Consider the following 22,589-nt stretch of genomic DNA (forward strand, 5'->3'; position numbering starts at 1 on the left):
TAAGCAGCTTAACAGCAATAAGGCCACAGGTGCACATGAAATCCCAGCTGAATTAATTAAGGCCACAGGGGATAGAGGGATAAGAGTGTTTCATAGATTGATTACAAGGATATGGGAGACAGGATCATGGCCTAGAGACTGGAAGAAGTCAGTTTTCCTACCACTACATAAGAAAGGTGATATGAAGGCATGCAAGAATTATAGGACTATTAGTTTGATATCTCATGTAAACAAAATTTTATCGAAAATCATGCTAAATAGGATTGGCGCCAAAGTTGAGGCAGAGATGCCCGAGGAACAAGCAGGTTTTAGGAAAGGTAAGGGCATCAGAGATCAGATCCTTTGCCTTAGACAGATCATAGAAAAATATAAAGAATTCAGACTCCCTTTGGTAATGTGTTTCTTAGACTACTCTGAAGCTTTTGACTGTGTTGAGCATGTGAAACTGTGGGAAGTAATTAAAAGAATGGATTTTCTTCAACACACTATCAGGTTGATGCCAACTTGATTAAGGAGCAAGAAGCCATGGTAAGAACAGGTGTTGGATTGACTTCGAGTTGGAAAAGGAATTAGGCAAGGATGTTTACTTTCTCCTCATTTGTTTAGTATATATGCGGAGGACATCATGCTTGAAGCATTGGATGAGCTCAGGACAGGAATTAGGATAGAAGGTAGATTGATCAGTAATATGAGGTATGCTGATGATACCGTACTCCTTTTTAATGACATGGAAGAATTAGGACTAATTCTTGACAAAGTTAAGAATCAGTAATAACAGAGGACTTCAACTCAATCCTAGCAGGACAAAGATTATGGTTCTCAAAGGAAATACAAACAGAGAAGCGCTTGAGAAACAAGTGTACCTTAATAGAGAAAGAATTGAGGAAGTCAGCAAGTTTGAATACCTGGGATCCATTATTAATGTGAAGAATTGCTGTTCATGAAAAAGGTTAGGAATGGCTAAAACAATAGTCAGAGACCTGTCTAAAATCTGGAAGGATGGATCTGTCTCCATGGGAACAAAGTTGAGGATTTTGGATGCAGTTGTTTTTCCCACAACGACTTATGGATGTGAGACTTGGAACCTAAAGAAGTCAGATAAGAAATGGATATATGCTTTTGAGATGTGATGTTAGAGAAGGCTGTTGAGGATATCATATACTGAAAGGCATACAAATGAATGGGTGTTAGAAAAGATCAGTAGAACTTTAAGGCTCCTTAAGGATATTGACAGAAGAAAGTTAAATGGACATATAGAAAGGATGAAAGGGAGACTTCTCAGAACAGTAATAGAAGGTAAAGTTCCTGGAAAAAGAGGCAGGGGTAGACCATCAATGAGATGGATGGATGGCATGTGTGGAGTTACTGATCTTCAGAGAGTTGAGGCCGCCAGAAAAGCAAATAACAGGACTACATGATGAGGCCTGGTGTGACACATCACCGAGCATCGGAGTCACCATATGGCATCTGTAGATGCCCAGTGAAGATAGTAGTAGTAGTAGTTAGTAGTACCAGAAAGAAAAGAAAAAAAAAATTAAAATTAGACACCAAAGAAATAAAGTCAGTGAAATACAAAAAAGCACTAAAATAATGTAAAATGGAAAAGCAGCTGGTATGGATGGTATAACCAAATGAGCTATTAAAAGCAAATATAGATTTTATCAGTAAATATGCTCTATCCATTTCTTAACCAAATATTTTGGTTGCAGGAAAAATGGCCAGATGAATGAAATATTAGATTACTGAACAAAATACTGAAAAGAGCCAACAGGACATGTATAGATCAAAAAGCAACACTAAGAATCATAATAGAATAGTTAATAGAATGGCAGTCAAATCTTTGTTGAAAGTTTTTTTCACTTGGTTATGCTATAAATTATAGCATATATTTAAAGATACCAAGAAATTATATACTTGGTTTAATCCTTTATCCAAGTGTAAGCAAATGAAGTTTGCTCCTGAAGTATTTTCAAGAGACTGGGGCAACTCGTATAAAGGAAGCTAAGACTTCCCATCACTTTCCTTAGTATCCCATAATGCAAAAAACATATCCTTATGGGTATGTATAATGCTATGCATTATGGCAAGGGTCACTACTCAGACCGGTTTCGACCTTTATTGAGGTCTTGTCTTGTCTTGCATTATCTGACATCTTATGTCAGATAATGCAAGACCTTCAATCCCTTGCCTATTTGATCTATTTGGCTCAAATTCTCCTTTACCAAACCATAATTCCTGTCTCTGTTACTGTTCAAATTCTGATAGTCACTCTGATTTCTTTGACTACCTTTTTCTAAAGCTCAATTTTCTTCATTCCAAATACCCAAATAATAAGGACAGCTCACACTGTATAAATCTTCCAAAGATTTGGGAGACAGTCATCCTAAGACCAAAGTAATATTTATTACTTTTATTTTATTTTATTTTTTAAAACTTTCTAAGACTATCATTTGGACTACTATTTCAAAACTTTGAATTTTTTTTTTTTTTTTCACCTAGGTGGCACCATATTAGGACTTGAGTCTTGTGTTGCACACTGCAATTACTTATACTTTCCCCACTGTTACATCGGATTGTGGTTGTATTTCTTTTGTAACAAACTTTGTGTTGTGTGTGCTCTGAAGATGCCGGATATAATACCAGCTAAATATTATCTTCTAAGTTAATAAATAGTTATTTTCTTATCCATCTGTGTTCATATCATACCGTGAAATCTATTACAACAGAAACAAAAGCAATTAAGTGAAAACTGCAAAGCTTGGTAAATGAACATTTAAGAAGAAGGCTACAAATAAAATGGCAAGAAAGGATATCCAATAAAATGTTATGGCAAAAAACTAAACAAAAACCAAACCAATAATTCTTTCTTTTAAGGTTACACAGTGGTCAGCATTCATAGTGAAGAATTTATGGAAACACATGTGTTAGAATAATTACTTTACTTAACTAGGAAAGTTGAGAGCAGGAACCAAACATTGGAGATTCAGTGGCAAGCCTTGAAGAAAACCCTGATTGATTCAGCCAGAGAGGCATGTGGTAAGATAGTCTGCAAGGATAGAAAAATCAGAACTCCCTGGTGGACACAGGAAGTTAAAGAGGCAGTGAAGGAAATGAAGAAAGTATATCAAAAGTTCCGTCAAATAAGTCAGCTTTTGCTCTTAGAGAATACAGAGACAAATGTAAGAAAGCGAAACACTGTGTAAAACTAGCTAAACAAAAGTCATGGGAGAAAATTGGCAAGAACATAGAAAATAAATATCAAGAAGGTGGTAAGATATTCTGGAGGTGGTTAAAGAAGCTTAGAAATGGAGGAAAGAGTGCTGTAAAAGCAGTTAGAGATGATAAAGGTGACATGAAAACAAAAGAAAAAGATATCCTTGAAGTATGGAGTAATTACTTCAAAAAATTGCTAAATAAAACAAGCAGTGATAGCAGTGGTAAAAAACACTCAACAGGCATATAGTCAGGAATATATATCCATTCTTGAAGTAGAAAACGCCATCAAAGGCTTTAAATGTGGAAAGGCAGCAGGAGTATATGATATTCGACCAGAAATGCTCAAATATGGAGGTATGAAAGTTGTACAGTGGCTGCACTGCATAGTTGAGAAGGCCTAGATAGATGGACGAATTCCAGATGATTGCAGTAGAGCTCTTATATACCCATATATATAAAAAGGGAAATAAAACTGAATATGAGAATTACAGAGGCATTTCATTACTGAGTGTTCCTGGTAAGATATATGCAAGTATATTTGAGAAATGGTTGAGAAGGATTGTGGAAGAGAAGCTTGCTGAAGAACAAGCTGGATTCAGGCCAAATAGAGGCTGTCAGGATCAGATTTTCACTTTACGACAGATAGTTGAGAAATCATGGGAATATAACGAAGATCTGTATATAAGTTTTGTAGATCTGGAAAAGGCATATGACAAGGTGCCAAGAGAGAAGCTATTCCAAACGCTACAGTTATGTGGTGTTAATGGTGCATTATATCAAGCAATAATTAGTCTTTATTTAAGTTGTAAGTCAGCAGTTAGAATTGAAGGAAGTACAGGAAGATGGTTTAATGTTAAATCTGGTGTGAGACAAGGATGTACATTATCCCCTCTCTTTTTCAATATCTATATGGATCACATTATGAAAGAAAGTGGTATTAAACCTGATATCATAATTAGAAGTGTTAATCACAGCTCTTTGCTTTATGTGGATGATGTCATCATCATCATCAAGTTCCTGCCATGTACCCTCAAGGGGTGTACAGAATATGATAGTACCTCATGAAAAAATTACGTCATTACTAACTTCCTATCTACAATTTTCCTCCAAATCTTAATGTTACTTGTCAAGACTCCAACATTTTCAGATCTTATATTTCTATCGTCTAAGGCAGTGCTTCCCAAACTTCTGGATGTCAGGGCCCCTTTGCAAAAATTAAAATATTTCACGGCCCCCCTCGAAAAAAAATCATAATAGAGAGATATATTATTATAATATTTGTTGTATTTATATTCAATACAAAACATACACAGCGAATATTGCAAAAATCAAATGCATGTATTACATTTTTTGCCTCTTACCGTTTGGTTCTGAAGACGATGTGGGCTGTTCTGGTAAAATATGAAATACTGTCCTTTTTTTTTTAGTCTGTTTCTGCTTCTTCTGATTGCTCGCGGGATTTTTTTTTTATCAGCCACTTATCCATCTCAGGTTTAAATTTTTTTAACATAGAATAGATCAACTAATATCACCACTTACCGATACTGGCACATCACAGAATGATAACATGAAATTAGTGAATATTACCTGAATAAGGGAATCCCCGGATCAGGAACATTTTTCTCTTTTGTGACTTTTCTCCCTTTACGGTAATTAAGCCTAATGCAAAACAGACAGCAAAGACAGGGTATTAAAACGTGCATATGATTGGTGCGGTATTAACAAAAGATTGCGCAACCAAAAGATAAAAGCATAGCTGACAACTGAGTTGAAATGCTAACTCTCTTCAACCGAATTCCATATGTGAAACTGCCATAACATTCATTATATATATATATATATATATATATTACTTAGTTTTAACACTTTTATGAATTTTAACACGTTCAGTTGAATTTTATTGCTGCCTTGGGAAATCGAACTCACACACATCTAATTAACAACAATAGCTTTTAGTTAGATACTCTGTTTGCCCATGAAACATATGGTTTTGTTTCAGTCTATACAGCATAGTTTCTGTATGAGGGGACATGTGATTCATTAATTAGTGTGTTTTTATCCCAGTTGTCTCTAATTGCACTATTTGTTGAGAAATATATTACACAGTCTCCTCATACCTTATTCACTGGCATAATAAAAGTACTTGTTTTTATTGCCTCTGCAGTATAGTGGCCATCAGGGAGTGTGTGTTGTTTACCACTGCAAGCGAGTTAGTATCTCCCCACATGAACTTGTTTAAGCTTTTTTTCATGTGTGAAGTATATGCGAAACTTTTATTGATAACAGAAAACTAGCTCGGATGACGGTGATAATATGAAATGAGTGTTGATATGTATATAAAGTCAATATCAACAGTCGATGATTACAAATGCATGATGAAAGGGACAGGAAGATTTGGAGCTTCCCTGGAGAGCATTCGAAGTAAATACAATTAACCACTGCTTTGAAATGAAACATATGAATAAGCAATATTTACTGATATTCATTAAGCGCCGAAATACGCAGGAAGCAAAGTTTGTGAACCAGCACCAATATGTGAATTTTTCCATTAAAATATAAAAAATAACAAAACAGAAATAATAAATAATAAAAGTTAAATACGTTTCTTTTAAAATAAAAAAATCTACTTCTTAAAACATTTTAAATTTGTTTTCATTATTTCATGGCCCCCTCAACAAAACCTACAGCCCCCAAGGGGGCCGCGGCCCACAGTTTGGGAAGCGCTGGTCTAAGGCACTTTTTACTGTATCAATCCACCTATATCTTGGTCTTCCTCTGGGTCGTTTTCCCTACCAACCTGGCAGAGAACCCTTGTTTTGCTAATCTTTCCTCTCCCATTCTATTTAAGTGACCATACCACCTGAGATTAGCTTTGCTAACGCATTCCTGGATGCTGACAATGTCAAGTTCTTTCCTAATATCCTCGTTTTTAATATGATATTGCCATTGATGCCATCTGTTTACGCCTATAATCTTTCTCAGGACTCATATTTGCGGTCTCTAGTCTTTGGTCAAGTGTTTTACTTCTGACCCAGCTCTCAGATCCATAAGTTAAAACTGGTTTGAACACTGTCTTGTATACAGCTAATTTAGTGTCTGACTAATTTCTCTCTTATTCCATGAATTTATTCAATTGACTTCCCACCATACCAGCTTTGCTGATTCTGTTGTCTATTTCCATATTTAATTTAACAACTTCACTAAAAATCGTGCTTAAGTAGCTGAAATGTTTTACTTGTTCCACAGGTTCTCCGTTCAAAATGCAGTCGACGTTTTCAACGATTCTGCCTATTTTCATTGTCTTTGTCTTTTTAATGCTGACCTTCTTACCATATCTATTACAACAGGTATTCAATTTAGTCAGAGAATCTTGCAGACTTGTAGCGGATTTATTTAGAAGTATAACATCATCCGCATAAAGCAAAGAGCTGACATTAACATCTCCAATTTTGATATCATGTTTAATACCATTTTCCTTCATAATGTGATCTATATAGATAATGAATAACAGAGGGGATAATTTACATCCTTGTCTCACACCAGATTTAACATTAAACCATCTTCCTGTACTTCCTTCAATTCTAACTGCTGAGTTACAACTCAAATAAAGACTAAGTATTGCTTGATACAATGCCCCATTGACACTATATAACTGTAGTGTATTGAATAGCTTCTCTCTTGGAATCTTGTCATATGCCTTTTCCAAATCAACAAAAATCAAATAGAGATCTTTGTTATATTCCCATGCTTTCTCGACTATTTGTCGTAATGTGAAAATCTGATCCTGACAACCTCTATTTGGCCGGAATCCAGCTTGTTCTTCACCCAGCTTGTCTTCTCAATCGTTTCTCAAATATACTTGCATAGATCTTGGCAGGAACGCCTAGTAGGAAAATACCACTGTAATTCTCACATTCAGTTTTATTTCCCTTTTTATATATGGGTACTATGAGAGCTGTACTCCAGTCATCAGGAATTCGTCCCTCTGTCCAGGCTTTCTGAACAATGCAGTGCAGCGACTGTAAGACTCTTATACCACCATACTTCAGCATTTCTGGTCGAATTTCATCTACTCCTGCTGCCTTTCCACATTTTAAGCCTTTGATAGCTTTTTCTACTTCAAGTATGGATATGTATTCCTGACTGCATGCCTGGTCAGTGTTTTTTTTATCACTGTGCTGTCATCACTGCTTGTTTCATTTAGCAGTTTTTCAAAGTAATTATTCCATACTTCAAGGATATCTTTTTCTTCTGTTTTCATGTCACCTTTATCATCTCTAACTCCTTTTATAGCACTCTTTTCTCCATTCCTAAGCTTCTTCAACAACCTCCAGAATATTTTGCCACCTTCTTGATATTTATTTTCTATATTCTTGCCAAAGTCCTCCCATGACTTTTGTTTAGCTAGTTTTACACAGTGTTTAGCATTCTTGCATTTGTCTCTGTATTCTCTAAGAGCACAAGTTGACTTATTTGCCAGGAACTTTTGATATGCTTTCTTCTTTTCCTTCACTGCCTGTTTAACTTCCTGTGTCCACGATGCAGTTCTAATTTTTCTATCCTTGAAGATAACTTCACCACATGCCTCTCTAGCTGAATCAGTAAGAGCTTTCTTCAAGGCTTGCCACTGAATCTCCAAGGTTTGATTCCTGTTCTCAAATTCTTTCATTTTTCTTCAATAATCTTTGTGTATTTTAGTCTAGAGTTCACATCTGAGAGCTGCTCAACTTTTAATTCCCTTTAAAACTTTTTTATATGTTATTCTTTTCAATATGAAATTCAAATCTATCCTGCTGAAGACTAAATAGTGATCACTTTCAATTTCAAATCCTCTGTACACTCTGGTGTCCTGAACCAGGGAGAAAACATCACTATCAACAATAACATAGTTAATGAGACTTTTATTTTTCCTTGCTTCTTCTCTCCATGTGAATTTGTGCACATTTTTATGTTGTAACATGGTGTTAGTAATAACCAGTCCATGTCCTGAGCAAAAATCCAACAGATATTTGCCATTATTATTTGCTTTGCTCTTTTCTCCAAATTTTCCCAAAAGATTTTTGTATGTCTCATAGTCATTTCCTACTCTGCTATTTAGATCCCCAAAAGGACCAACTTTTCCTTTTTCATTGTGTCAGGTGCTTTTCTAAAGCATCAAAAATTCCTCCACTTCTACCTTAGTAGAACCTTCTGTGGGACCATAGGCACAAATAAGTGTCATTGTTAATTTCCCCATCTCAAGTAGAGTAATTCCCAGATTACTCTACTTGAGACTGCCTGCCATTCAAGAAGATTAGCCTCTTATTTTGTGTTGAATACTATGGCTACTCCTTCTTTTCCTTGATTGTCATTGCCTGAATATAACATTTTGTGTTTATTGCTCAGAAAGATCTCACCAGTTTTTGTCTTTTTTGTTTCAGTCACCCCTATTATGTCGATCTGGTACTTATCTAATTCCTCAGCTAGCTCCATTTCTTTGCCATTCAGGCTTCTTATGGTGATAGTACCAATCTTTAACTCTGGTGATGTTGAGTTGGGGTGTGTTTTCAGATATGTTCCAGTAGCTGACTTTTCGCTGTTCGCTCTAGTTCCCTGGCAAAAACAACGGGGGCCTTGTTTAACCGGGTGACGCCCCAGCCGGCATGAAATTTTGTCATGTTGTACTGTCATTTTTTATTTTGGTTTAATCAGTAAGAATACAATTTGGTCGGCTAAGTCCCAAATTGCCAGCCCATCCTCGTTCGTTCAGTATCCAAGTAAATACCCAACAGGGTGCACCATGAGAAGGTGGGGATTGGACATTAGATCAGAAGCCCTGGTCGGTTCTCCGCATTCCTTTAAAGGCTATATGGAGGTCTCCTCTCAGTTATACAGCTTTGACCCTTAAGCACCCCTGTGGATGATGTTTTGCTTCTAAATAAATCCACTATAAGTCTGCAAGATTCCCTGACTAAATTGAATATCTGTTGTATTAGATATGGTATGAAGGTCAGCATTAAAAAGACAATGAAAATAAGCAGAAACATTGAAAATATCAACTGCATTGTGAATGGAAAACTTATAGAACAGGTAAAACATTTCAGCTACTTAGGCATGATTTTTAGTAAAGATATTAAGTTAAATATGGAAATAGACAACCGAATCAACAAAGTTGGTATGGTAGGAAGTCAACTGAATAAATTTATATGGAATAAGAGAGAAATTAGCCAAAACACTAAATTAGCTGTATACAAGACAATGTTTAAACCAATTTTAACTTATGGATCTGAGACTGGGTTAGAAGTAAAACACTTGCCCAAAGATTAGAGACTGCAGATATGAGATTCCTGAGAAAGATTAGGGGCTTGAACAGATGGCATCAATGGCAATATCATATTAAAAATGAGGATATTAGGAAAGAACTTGATATTGTCAGCATCCAGGAATGCATTAGCAGACTAATCTCATGTTATGGTCACTTAAGCAGAATGGGAGAGGAAAGATTAGCTAAACAAGTGTTCTCTGCCAGGTTGGCAGGAAAAAGACCCATGGGACGACCAAGATATTGGTGGATTGATACAGTAAAAAGTGCCTTAGAAGACAGAAATATAAGACCTGTTGATATTGGAGTCTTTTCAGGTAACAAACTGATTTGGAGGAAAATTGTAGATAGGATGTTAGTAATGATAGTGTTTTCATGTAGTACTATTGTATCCTGTACACCCCTTGAGGGTATATATCAGGAAGTTTATGATGATGATGAACATTATGAAAGTAACATTTCATATTTCGACCTCTGTATTGAAGTCATCATTAGGAAAAATACATATGCATACGATACAAGCTAAATTACGCTACACTTTACAAAAGTAAGATGAATCTAAATGCTTGTTAATTATTTAATCTAGCCTTACCTCTTGTGGGGAAAAAAAAAGTTAAAAATAAAATAAAATAAATAAAAAATAAAATAAAAATAAATGAAATATAAAATATATAAAAATATAAATACAATTTTTAAAATAAAAACAAAATATAGTCTTGTGGGTAGCATAGTGGCTGTGCGCTTCACAACCATATTCCTGGGGAAGGAGTGTCCTAGGTTCAATTCCCATTGGTGATGTGAGGAGATGAAGGATCATCCTCAGCCATGGCCAAGTTAGCCGGTCTTGGGTGTGGACAGTAGGGTTTCCCCCAGTTTATTCTGTTATTTCATCCCTAAAAGCAGGTAAACCAGCTTTGAGAACTCAACACTACGGACATAGGATACACAGGGGTGTAGGGCTGACCACCTTATCCTCTGAACAGTTTGAGGTCCAATGATTAATAAACCCTCGACACTGCAAGGTAAAAGAGGATAAAAGGAAGATGATGATGAAACAAAATATAAACAGAACTACATTATTGAGATTTTCTTCTGTTTGGGCTTGTTTTTGTTGCTATACGGATTGCAGATGGGTCCTCCACATTCTTGAAATGATTAGTCCATAATTTTTATTCAAGTTTGGATAATGTTTCACATTTTCACAAATTTCTTTGAATTTTTTTTCAAACCAGGTTTTGGTATGATGTAGGGAATTCGTGCCCAGATTTCATATTTATTCCACCTCCGACAATATATCCTCACCAAGCATAAATTCTGCATCTCATTTTTGTTTTCCAAATTTTAAAACCTTACATTTTACAACATTCAACTCACATTCCCATACCCAATCACTCAATTTATTCAAGTCTTCTTGTAAGGCTGCAACATCTTCTTTGCACTTCATGGTTCGTCCCAACTTGCATCATCTGCAAACAACTGAATATCTCCATCCAAATCTAATCTTCGCCAATATCATTAATATACAAGTTAAACAGCAATGACCACAAAACAGACCCCTCAGGCACACCACTAGCAACTTTCCTTTTCCTGGATATTGCTCCCCCATACACAACTTGTTGATACCTATCAGATAGCCACTCTCCAATCCAATGCACCAATCTAATATCCTACCCCCATCCACTCTAGTTTGACTATCAACTTATCATGTGGAAATCTATCAAAAGCCTTTGTGAAATCTAAGTATATTATTGTATATCCTTCTCCTCTGTCTATGGAAGCAGTCACCTTATTGTAGTAAGTAGATTACTAAAACATGATCACCTTTTAGCAAATCCATGCTGTCCATGAAAGATAATACCATTGTTGTCAACCCAATTCTATCCTAGTTCTCACAAACTTCTCCAACAACTTAACCACAACACCTGACATACAGATAGGCCTATAGTTTGATGCTTGAGTTCTATCACTTCCTTTATGAAGTGGCACAATCTTGCCCTCCTTCCACTCCTTAGGAACTTGACCCAGTGCAAAACTCATATTAAAAAAATATGTCAAAGCTGGTGTCAACTCCCTAACGCATTCCTTCAGAATATGTGGTGATATATTATCAAGTCACACAGCCTTATTTACATCTAGTTCGCTCAACTCCCCTTACACCTCTTGCTCAGTTACAGTCAATCTCTCTTCCCATCATCAACTGCTCTCAATCTCTCCATGAAGTCGCATTCACAAGCTTGAAAGACCTTTATGAACTGCTCATTAAGTATCTTCACCACACCTTCTGCAACAGCTGTCTTTATACCATTTTCTCCAATCAATGTCATCCTTCCATAATCATTATTTATTTTGCTGGATACATATTGAAAGAACTCCTTAGGATTCTTTTTGGCTTCATTAGCTAAATGCTGTTCATACCTCTCTTTAGCTGTCCTCACCAACCAAGTCACCTGCCTTGCCTGGTCTTTGTAGTCCTCATGGAATTGGTTATTTCCACTTCTCTTATGCTACCTCCATAATGCCCTTTTTCTCTGTATAGCATGCTTAATCTCTTTATTCATCCATTTTACACCTACCTTATTTAATCTTCTTACCCTTGGAATACATTTAGACATTGCATGTACTAGATAGTTTTTGAAAATCCCCCAAGCTGCATTGATCTCTTTTCATTCCATGCCACACCTGCAAGCTGTCTCCTGATCTCTTCATAATCATTCCCCTTGTAGTTCCACACGTACCCTTTTCTTACAGAGGTCCTAACACTGCTGGCAACCACCCGGGTAATCACCTCATGGTCACTCCCACCAATTGGTGGGTGATTTGACATTTCATTTATAATTACATCCTCTGATGAGATGACCAAATTCAAGACCCTCAATCAATCCTCATGTGCCCTCTGTTACATACTGTCTAAGGTAGTTTTCCCTCAGTAACTCGTTTGCTTTACTTCCAGTTGCTATTTCATGATTCCAGTCTATATTGCCATAATTAAAATTGCCCATAATGATCACTCTTTTCTTATTTCCTTGGCTTATTTGATTATACATTTCATAGTCACTACCATCCAAATTTCCTGGTCTATAACAACATTGAACCAAGTATTTCATTCCATCCGCCTCTATCTCACACCAAACAGCTTCAAAACCACTATCACTATTTTCCTCTTGCATCTCTACTTTGTATGGACATAAGTCTTTCTCTATCATCAATAGCACCCTCCCTCCATTTTTACCCCTTCTATCCTCATGAAGCACATCATACCCTTCCATCTCTATTCCTGTCAGGATGTTGTCGTCATCTAACCATGTCTCTCTTATTATTAAAACAATTTTTGGGTGAATAGACTTAATTATTGCAACCATTTCATCTGCCTTATTTTTTACACTTCTAGCATTTATATATAAACACAACAGCTCATTCCAGGATCTACAGCTAGTTCCACTGATACCATTATTCGATGTGATCTCTCCATGCTCGACTGGGGTCATTTCCCTTTCTGCGTATTCATTTTAGAACCCTCTTCAATTCCAACTGTTTCCTCTTGATCTCAAGTTATCCCATTCCTTTCCTGTCTTCACCTTTCTCACGCTGTGTACCTCTGTCCACCCTGAGCCTCACTGTTTCCTTATTCATCTTGAACATCAATTCTCACATTTTCCATACTCACGCCACTTACTTCCTCATTCATAACCACCTCTTCAATCTCTCCTGTCTTACTCTACTGCTCTTTCACATCACTTCCCACTTGATCTGATTCATTCTCTCTACTCACTTCTCTACCTTCCAGCAACAGTCTCTCCAAGCGACTCACACCACTCAAATGCAGTTCATTGCTCCCATACAGTTCACTTCGTCGTCCAGCCTGATTCCACACATTAACAAATTTTACTCCACTCTCCTCACACATTTGAGCCAATATATTGTTCGTAATCCTTGCTCTCTGCCTCATCTCACCACAGTCATACCTAGGCAACACGCTCACTACCCTTCATGTCACACTATTAGCTTTTATCTGTCTAAGCAGCCTCTTGATATCTATTCTGACGAGCTGTTTCTCTTCTGTCAAGTTCATTCATATCTATTAAAACAATCAACTCTTTTGCTCACTCACTCCCTCATATATATATATATATAAACTTTATACAGGTAACTCTCGTATAACGTGTACTTATACAATGCAGTTTCGATATAGCACGGTCTACAAATTGTAGTAACCCTTGTTCAACGTGGTACTTATACAACGCAGTTTTGATAAAAACACAGTCTGCAAATTATAGTAACCCTTTATATTTTTATATATTTTTCACTACGCGAATTAAAAATCAAATTTTATATTTGTTAAATTTGCATCTATCCATATCGTGCATGTAGTTATAAGTAGTAATTAGGGGAAATACCCTTTACCATGCATGTACGTCAATTGCTTACCATATAAAGTGTTTATATGGTAAGTGGCCATTACTATAAAAATAAATTTTTTACATAAAAAAAGCATTACATATTGTATGTACTCACCTGAAAATTGTCTTCGTTTTCTGTCAGAAACGCACATTAAAAATCATAAAAATGTTAATCTCAAGCTGAGCACTTTATTTTCTGGTGAGTACATACAATATGTAATGCTTTTTTTATGTAAAAAATTTATTTTTATAGTAATGGCCACTTAGTGGGCCTTTGCTATATGGTTAAAAACGAAATTAGGGTATTAATTGATGGCGAAACAGATTTAAATGAAGAGGGAACTGGACAATCTATAGATGACGTCGAACCAAATGTCAGGGAAAGTTCTGCCGAAGATTCTGATTGTGATGAATCCGTTAAAGAATTCAGTTTAAAAAAATTGGCAGATTCAAATGAACTTAATAAAAAATTGCAGCATTGTGGTAAGGAAGGTCTTATTACTGACTTCTTGATAATAAACCAGCTGAAGAATGCAATGAGAATTACACAAATGATGTCCAAGAGATTTGATGATGACATCTGGTCACTCGTAAATAAAAACATCTATGAAATGTTTGTTTTGAAGACTGATGACTATTAAAATATGCAATTTATTTTTCCTAAAAATGTATGCATTATGCGTAATGAAATTTACGTACAATTTGTATTTTTATAAGTTTATACTGTACTATGTATTTGTTTCATAGTTTATGTTTTCTTAACTTACATGAATTATCTGAATTAAATAAAAATATTTTTTGTTGGATATGTCGTTGCTTATATAGTTAAAAGAAAAAAAATGGTTTCAGAACATAACCCTACTATTTCTGTGCGATCTGAGTCTCGCATAATGCGATTTATATAACGTGGCATTTCTGTGGAACCTAACATTCGCATTATTCGAGGATTATCTGTATATATTTTATATACCTATATATAAATATATATATATAGAAAAATTTCCCATATATATATATATATATATATATATATACACAGGGTGTTTCAAAAAGAATGACCTGATCAAAAGGAATGACCCGATTTCAAATAATTATATTTAATAATGGAAATGTGGTACAGTTACAAAATAAATTACCAAGTATGAAGTAAGGCCTAAAGTTTTACTCACCACAATTACAAATGCTCAATGTGTATATTCATTTGTGGTTCGTGATTGCAGAGATATACAATTTTCAAATTGGGACATTCTTTTTGAAACACCCTGTATATGTATATGGGAAATGTTTCAGCACTTGGCTAGAGGGGGTAGAACAAAAAGTCATCCCTAGAAGTTGACCTTTTCCCATCAATCCTTCCTCTTCTCCAAAAAATTGTTTCTATTTCAGATCCATCTCTCATCCCTCCCCCTCTCAAAGCTTTCTCTGCCCACTCTTAATAATAATAATAATAATAATGATATTCATATAAAGGATTAAGGAGACAGCCAACAACATCCAAAAAAGGTATGTCTGAATTTTCCTCCTATATTCATATCTGTTATATGTGTTATAAAAACTTCATATCAGTTTTTATAACACATCAGTAATGCTCTAAGATTTGATTAAAAAGCCAATGACATTGTGAAAAAGTGGCACTCCTAAATGAAAGTAGGCCATATAGTTCTGATAATAGAGTCTAAGGGATTAAATAAAATGAAGTTGTTCCAATTAATAGCATATTAGGTATTATTGCAGGAAATCATATATCTTGAAAATTCTGGTATTTTCATGTTAATATTTCTTTCAGGTTACCAGTGAAGACTATTTTTGATTGCTGCCCTTTGTATGGCATTGAAATTGTAGAATTCTCACATGATACGAGGTTCTTAGCAACCGTTGGTGCAGATGCTTTACAGGTGAAATAATTTCTTAGATATTTTTTATTAAATACATGTATGATTGAATTAATCATCCCACTTATTCTTTTTCCAAACACCTGGACTAATTGCCATCATTAAAGAAATATAAAAAATACAGGCTAAACAAAAACAGGCTAAATAGCCGTTAATTATATTAATAAAAAATACTATTTTAGAATAGTTTCATATTTAAAATGAAAAAATTAATAATCAAGCAGCCAAATTGGTTTGAAAGCACCAGTTCTCATCTGAAGTTGATAGTTTAGGTCTTCCACAATTAGTCTTAGGATTCCATGGAACTGCTGCCCATGCAATAATAATAATAATTAATTAATTAAATCAAAATCATATATGCATTTATTATGGAATTTGCTGTTTAGTAATCTGATTTGAATAGTTTGAATATTGTTTGTAGATAATGCAGACAACTGCATGTAATATTTGGGAAAACTGTGTAAAGATGTGGAGTCAGATACCATTTGAGATAAAAATTTTAATTAAGAAATTCTGTTTCAAGCTTTACATTAAAGTCATTTTCATGACACACACACACACACACACACACACACACACATCTGCACACGCACACACACACACAGAGAGAGAGAGAGAGAGAGAGAGAGAGAGAAATATATATATCTATATACACACAACTACATTACAGCTGATAGCAGCATACCATAGTAAGCTGCATCACATTTAAAACTACTTAACCCACGTAACCTAATCTCTTCTGACAATTATATATTAGGTTTAATCCTTTATCCAAGTGTAAGCAAACAAAGTTTGCACCTGAAGTAATTTTAGAACTGGGCAACTCGTGGCAAAGGTGGAATAAGTTCTGATTACTGCCTTAGTATCCTATGCAAAGCACATATCCTTATGGGTATGTATAATGCAATGCATTATGGACAGGTCACTTCCCAGACCGGTTTCGACCTTTGTTAAGGTCTCATCGGTGAGAGCTAGACCCAGAGTTGGTGCTCCTAAGGTGAAAGTAATTCGGAAGTCATATCACCATATATCATATATTAAAGCACTTAAAGATGAATTAAAACGATATCAGCAATACCTTCCTAAAAAAACGGTTACGGCCTAAATACTATCAACGAAATTCTGTACAAAACCTCACTTAAAAACAAAAATAAACTACACTACAATAAAACTGTAACTATTCCATACATTAAAGGGATATCAATCAAAAAAAATAAAAGAATACTACAGAAATACAACCTTAAAGCCACCTTTAAACATCCTGCAAAATTAAAGAACTTACTCAACTCATCCAAGGATTCACTCCCTCCGCTGGCTCACCCTGGATATACCATATTCATTGCACCTGTAATTTGCCCTCTATTGGAGAAACAGGATGCACAGTTCCTATCAGAAAAAAGGAACATAAATGATACATTAAATATAATAACTATGGTCAAGCTGGTCTTTCTGATCATGCCTTGAACACTTTACATAGACTTCATTGGAAAAGCACCTGTTTACATCACACCAAAACGTGGTATGAACCTGTGAGATTCTTATCGACCACTCTAATCTTAACAATAATGATGGTCTAAAAATCCCAAGAATATGAAAGGCACATATTCTACCCACTTAACTTTTCTCCCTAAGAGTTAATTACAAATAGGACCATAGGTAATCCAGGATCTTAAATCTAATATAACAATTGTCATTTAAATCAGGACATCATTTTTACTGTAGCAAAACTCATCATCATCAAATTCCTACCATGCACCCTCAAGGGGTGTACAGGATATCATAGTACTACACGAAAAATTTATATTATTACTAACTTCCTATCTACAATTTTCCTCCAAATCAGTCTGTTACTTGTCAAGACTCCAACAATATCAGATCTTATATTTCTATCGTCTAGTACCTTATCAATCCATCTTGGTCTTCCTCTGAGTTGTTTTCCCCAACCTAGCAGAGAGCACTTGTTTTACTAATCTTTCCTCTCCCATTCTGTTTAAGTCACCATACCACCTGAGATTAACTCTGTTAATGCATTCCTGGAACAATGTCATGTTCTTTCCTGATATCCTCATTTTTAATATGACATTGCCATTGATGCATCTGTTCACGCCTATAATCTTTCTCAGGAATCTCATATCTGCAGTCTCTAGTCTTTGGTGAAGTGTTTTACTTCTGACCCAGCTCTCAGATCCATAAGTTAAAACTGGTTTGAACAATGTCTTGTATACAGCTAATTTAGTGTTCTGACTAATTTCTCTCTTATTCCATAGGAATTTATTCAGTTGATTTCCTACCATACCAGCTTTGTTTATTCTGTTGTCTATTTCCATATTTAATTTACCATCTTCACTAACAATTGTGCCTATATAGCTGAAATGTTTTACTTGTTCCACAGGTTCTCTGTTTACAATGCAGGTGACGTTTTAACAATTCTACCTATTACATTGTCTTTGTCTTTTTATTGCTGACCTTCATACCATATCTATTACAACAGTTATTCAATTTAGTCAGAGAATCTTGCAAACTTGTAGTGGATTTATTTAAAAGTATAACATCGTCCTCATAAAGCAAAGAGCTGACATTACCATCTTCAATTCTGATATCATGTTTAATACCACTTTCCTTCATAATGTGATCCATATAGATAATGAATAACAGAGGGGATAATGTACATCCTTGTCTCACACCATATTTATCATTAAACCATCTTCCTGTACTTGCTTCAATTCTAACTGCTGACTTACAGCTGAAATAAAGACTAAGTATTGCTTGATATAATTTTCCATTTACACCATATAACTGTAGCATATTGAATAGCTTCTCTCTTGGCACCTTTTCATGTGCATTTTCGAGATCGACAAAACTTAAATACAGATCTTTGTTATATTCCCATGCTTTCTGAACTATTTGTCGTAAAGTGAAGATCTGATCCTGACAGCCTCTATTTGGCCTTAATCCCGCTTGTTCTTCACCAAGCTTTTCTTCCACAATTCTTCTCAACCGTTTCTCAAGTATACTTGCATAAATCTTGCCAGGAACACTCAGTAGGGAAATACGTCTGTAATATTCACATTCAGTTTTATTTCCCTTTTTATATATGGGTACTATGAGAGCTCTACTCCAATCATCAGGAATTCGTCTCCCTGTATCCAGGCCTTTTGAACTATGCAGTGTAGTTTTTCTACTTCAAGTATGGATATGTATTCCTGACTGTATGCCTACTGAGTTTTTTTTACCACTGTGCTCTCACTGCTTGTTTCATTTAGCAATTTTTTGAAGTAATTACTCCATATTTCAAGGATATCTTTTTCTCCCATTTTCATGTCAACTTTAGCATCTCTGACGCCTTTTATAGCACTCTTTCCTCCATTTCTAAGCTTTTTCATCAACCTCCAGAATATTTTGCCACCTTCTTGATATTTATTTTCTATGTTCTTTCCAAAGTCCTCCCATGACTTTTGTTTAGCTAGTTTTACGCAGTGTTTAGCTTTCTTACATTTGTCTCTGTATTCTCTAAGAGCACAAGCTGACTTATTTGCCAGGAACTTTTGATATGCTTTCTTCCTTTCCCTTCACTTCCTCTTTAATTTCCTGTGTCCACCTTGGATATTTGATTTTTCTATCCTTACAGACAACCTCACCACATGCCTCTCTGGCTGAATCAATAAGGGTTTTCTTCAAGATTTGCCACTGAATCTCCAAGGTTTTGGTTCCTGTTCTCAAACTCTTTCATTTTTTCTTTGATAAGCTTTGTGTATTTTAGTGTACAGTTCACATCTGAGAGCTGCTCAACTTTTATTTGCTTTAAAACTTTCTTACATGTTATTATTTTCAATATGAAATTCAATTTTTTCCTGCTCAAGACTAAGTAGTGATCATTTCCAATTTCAAATCCTCTGTACACTCTGGTATCCTGCACCAGGGAGAAAACATCACTATCAACAATAACATAGTCAATGAGACTTTTCTTATTCCTAGCCTCTTCTATCCATGTGAATTTGTGCACATTTTCATGTTGGAACATGGTGTTAGTAATAACCAGTCCATGTCCTGAGCAGAAATCCAACAGATATTTGCCATTATTATTAGCTTTGCTCTTTTCTCCAAATTTTCCCAAAATATTTTTGTATGTCTCACAATCATTTCCTACTCTGCTATTTAGATCCCCAACAAGGACCAACTTTTCCTTTCTCATTGTGTCAGTTGCTTTTTCTAAAGCCTCAAAAAATTCCTCCACTTCTAACTTAGTAGAACCTTCTGTGGGACCATAGGCACAAATAAGTCTCATTGTCCAGTTCCCCATTCTCATATTTGCCCATAAGATTCTATTGTAATCATGTGCCCTAACTGTATGTTATTCCTAATTTTTGTTTAAATACTGTACTGATGATGTCCTAAGATACTTAGGATGAAATATTTACAATTAAATAATTTTCACTGTGGTTTATACGTGTGTTTCTTCTAATTATGAACGCACCACAGGTTTCGTTATTTAAAAAAAAAAAACAGTGAGTGTATTACCCTGATATGATAATACAAAGTGGAGGAGAAGTGATGATGAATGAGATGATAGTGAGAATGTGCAGAAAAAGCAGTTAGAATATGTGGATGCATGAAGTATGTTTGAGGGCAGAAGGGAGCTGTATGCAGGAGACATTGCATTTGAATGCAGATGGGTGCAGGAATTTTGAGAGACAGTTGTTTTCTGTGCAAGTGAATGTGTCAGGACAGGCAGACTAGAACTGCACAGGCAGAATGTTGCATCGATGGCCTCATGTAGGTTGAGTGATAAGGAGGGGATGTACACTATATTCGAGAGTCAGGTGGAGTATGAGGGGAGTAATAATGGCTATACAAGGGTTGTTTGAAAAGTTTGGTAAATTTTTAATAGATGGCAACAAATTCATTCATACCAGTGTTGGCATGTATCATCTTTTTCATGACCCTTAGCAAAATTTTAGCCATGTGCAACGAGTATTTCTCGTTTGGCAAACAATTAAAATAACCTTGTTTGCATATTTCTTAGATGGAGAAACATGAGTTTCACACAGTGATAAAACACTTTATTATTATTATTATTATTCAGGCCTCCATGGAGTCAAAAGACTCATTGTGGGAGGTCCATCCTAAGAAACATAAAGTCTATCAAGACTCATCGAGGAGAGGCCCCCTCCCTCCCAAAGAAACACAAAGTCTATCATACTACTCCTTAAACTCATTGACCATTCTCACTCTCATCACTCCATCAGGCAATGCATTCTACAGTTCAACCACCCTCCACGCAAAGAAACCACTCACCCTCTTGCTCACAGTTTCCTTTCGTAACTTCCAGGGATGGCCTCTTGTCATCACTCTCAACAGTTTAAAAGTCTCAATCATATCACCTCTCCTTCTTCTATCCACCAAACTCTGCAGTCCACATTCCCTCAGCTGATCCTCATAACTATCATTGCACAGTCCTGAAACCATCTTTGTTATCTGCCCTTTGTATACCCTTTCCACAGTTAATTCATCCCCTTCAAATCCTGGGGACCAAATCTGAGAACAATAGTCCACGTGTGGTCTGATCAGGGTCTTATACAACAGAATGATAACTGTTTTATCTCTGCAGGTCAGTGTTCTTCTCATTATTGCAGCAATCCTCTGTGTTACCTTCACCACCTTTGCAATATGTCCCCTAAATTTCAGGTTTCTATCAATCATCAACCCCAGATCTCTTGTCTCTCCTACTTCCTCCAGTATAGCTCCTCCTATAGAGTATGCAATGTCCAATTGATGTGTCCCAAACCTCAAGACCTTACATTTTGCTGCATTAAACTGACACCCCCCCATTCATTTGCCCATCTATCTAGCTTATTCAAATCCTCTTGAAAGGCTGCCGCATCTGCACTATTACTAATAATCCTTCCCAGCTTCGTATCATCCACAAACAACTGAATATCCCCTTGCAATCCACTGAAAATGTCATTGATATAAAGGTTAAACAATATAGGTCCCAGTACTGAGCCCTGTGGGACCCCACTTGTAATCCTCTGCTTCCTTGAAATTGCCCCACCATACACAACTCACTGATACCTATCGGACAGCCAATCCTGAATCCAGTTGACCAATCTGACATCCAGACGCATGTGCTGCAACTTGAATATCAGCTTATCATGTGGCACCCTGTCAAATGCCTTTTCTAAGTCTAAGAAAATGGCAGTATATGCCTTTCCCTCATCTAATGCTCTTGTAACTTTATCATAAAAGGCACGCATATTGCTAAAACAAGAGTGCCCCTTCACAAATCCATGTTGACTCTCACAGATAACATTACCTTCATCTGCCCAATGCTGTATAAGGTCCTTCACTACTTTCTCCAAGATCTTACTAACTACTGATGATATACAAACTGGCCTATAATTAGACACTTCCAGTCTGTTACCACCCTTATGCAATGGCAGTATCTTTCCTTCCTTCCATTCCATGGACACTTTTCCTGCAGCCAGACTTTTATTGAAAAGCCCAGGTCAAAAGCACTGTCAGTTCCCTAGCACATCGTGGTGAAATACTATCCAGTCCCACAGCTTTACTGACATCCAGAGTACTCAGCATCTGGAACACACTCTCCTCCTGTACTTCTAAACCTGTACCTGCCCTATCCCTCTAGCATTAAAACTGACTCCTCCAGGATGAAATACTCCAATAAGGTGTTCATTGAACAATTCCATTATGTCCTCTGCATCAGTCACTCTATTCCCATTTTTCTTCCACAATATCATTCTTCCACAGTCATTTCTCCTCCTA

At 35.9% G+C, this 22,589-nt stretch overlaps 1 protein-coding gene across 1 annotated transcript in view; it reads left to right on the plus strand.

Annotated features, from left to right (window-relative positions):
* The window catches only part of LOC150107842 (cilia- and flagella-associated protein 251-like), a 619,793-nt gene that overhangs the window by 161,870 nt on the left and 435,334 nt on the right, over nucleotides 1-22,589 (plus strand). The window contains exon 6 of the mRNA XM_090392197.1: nucleotides 15,701-15,809. Coding sequence (XP_090248323.1) covers nucleotides 15,701-15,809 — 109 coding nt within the window. The remainder of the gene's footprint in view (nucleotides 1-15,700; nucleotides 15,810-22,589) is intronic.

The sequence above is a fragment of the Typopeltis vanoorti genome, chromosome 4, assembly GCF_054136105.1.
Source record: "Typopeltis vanoorti isolate ZY-2024b chromosome 4, IOZ_Tvanoo_1.0, whole genome shotgun sequence".
Taxonomy (NCBI): Eukaryota; Metazoa; Arthropoda; class Arachnida; order Uropygi; family Thelyphonidae; genus Typopeltis; species Typopeltis vanoorti.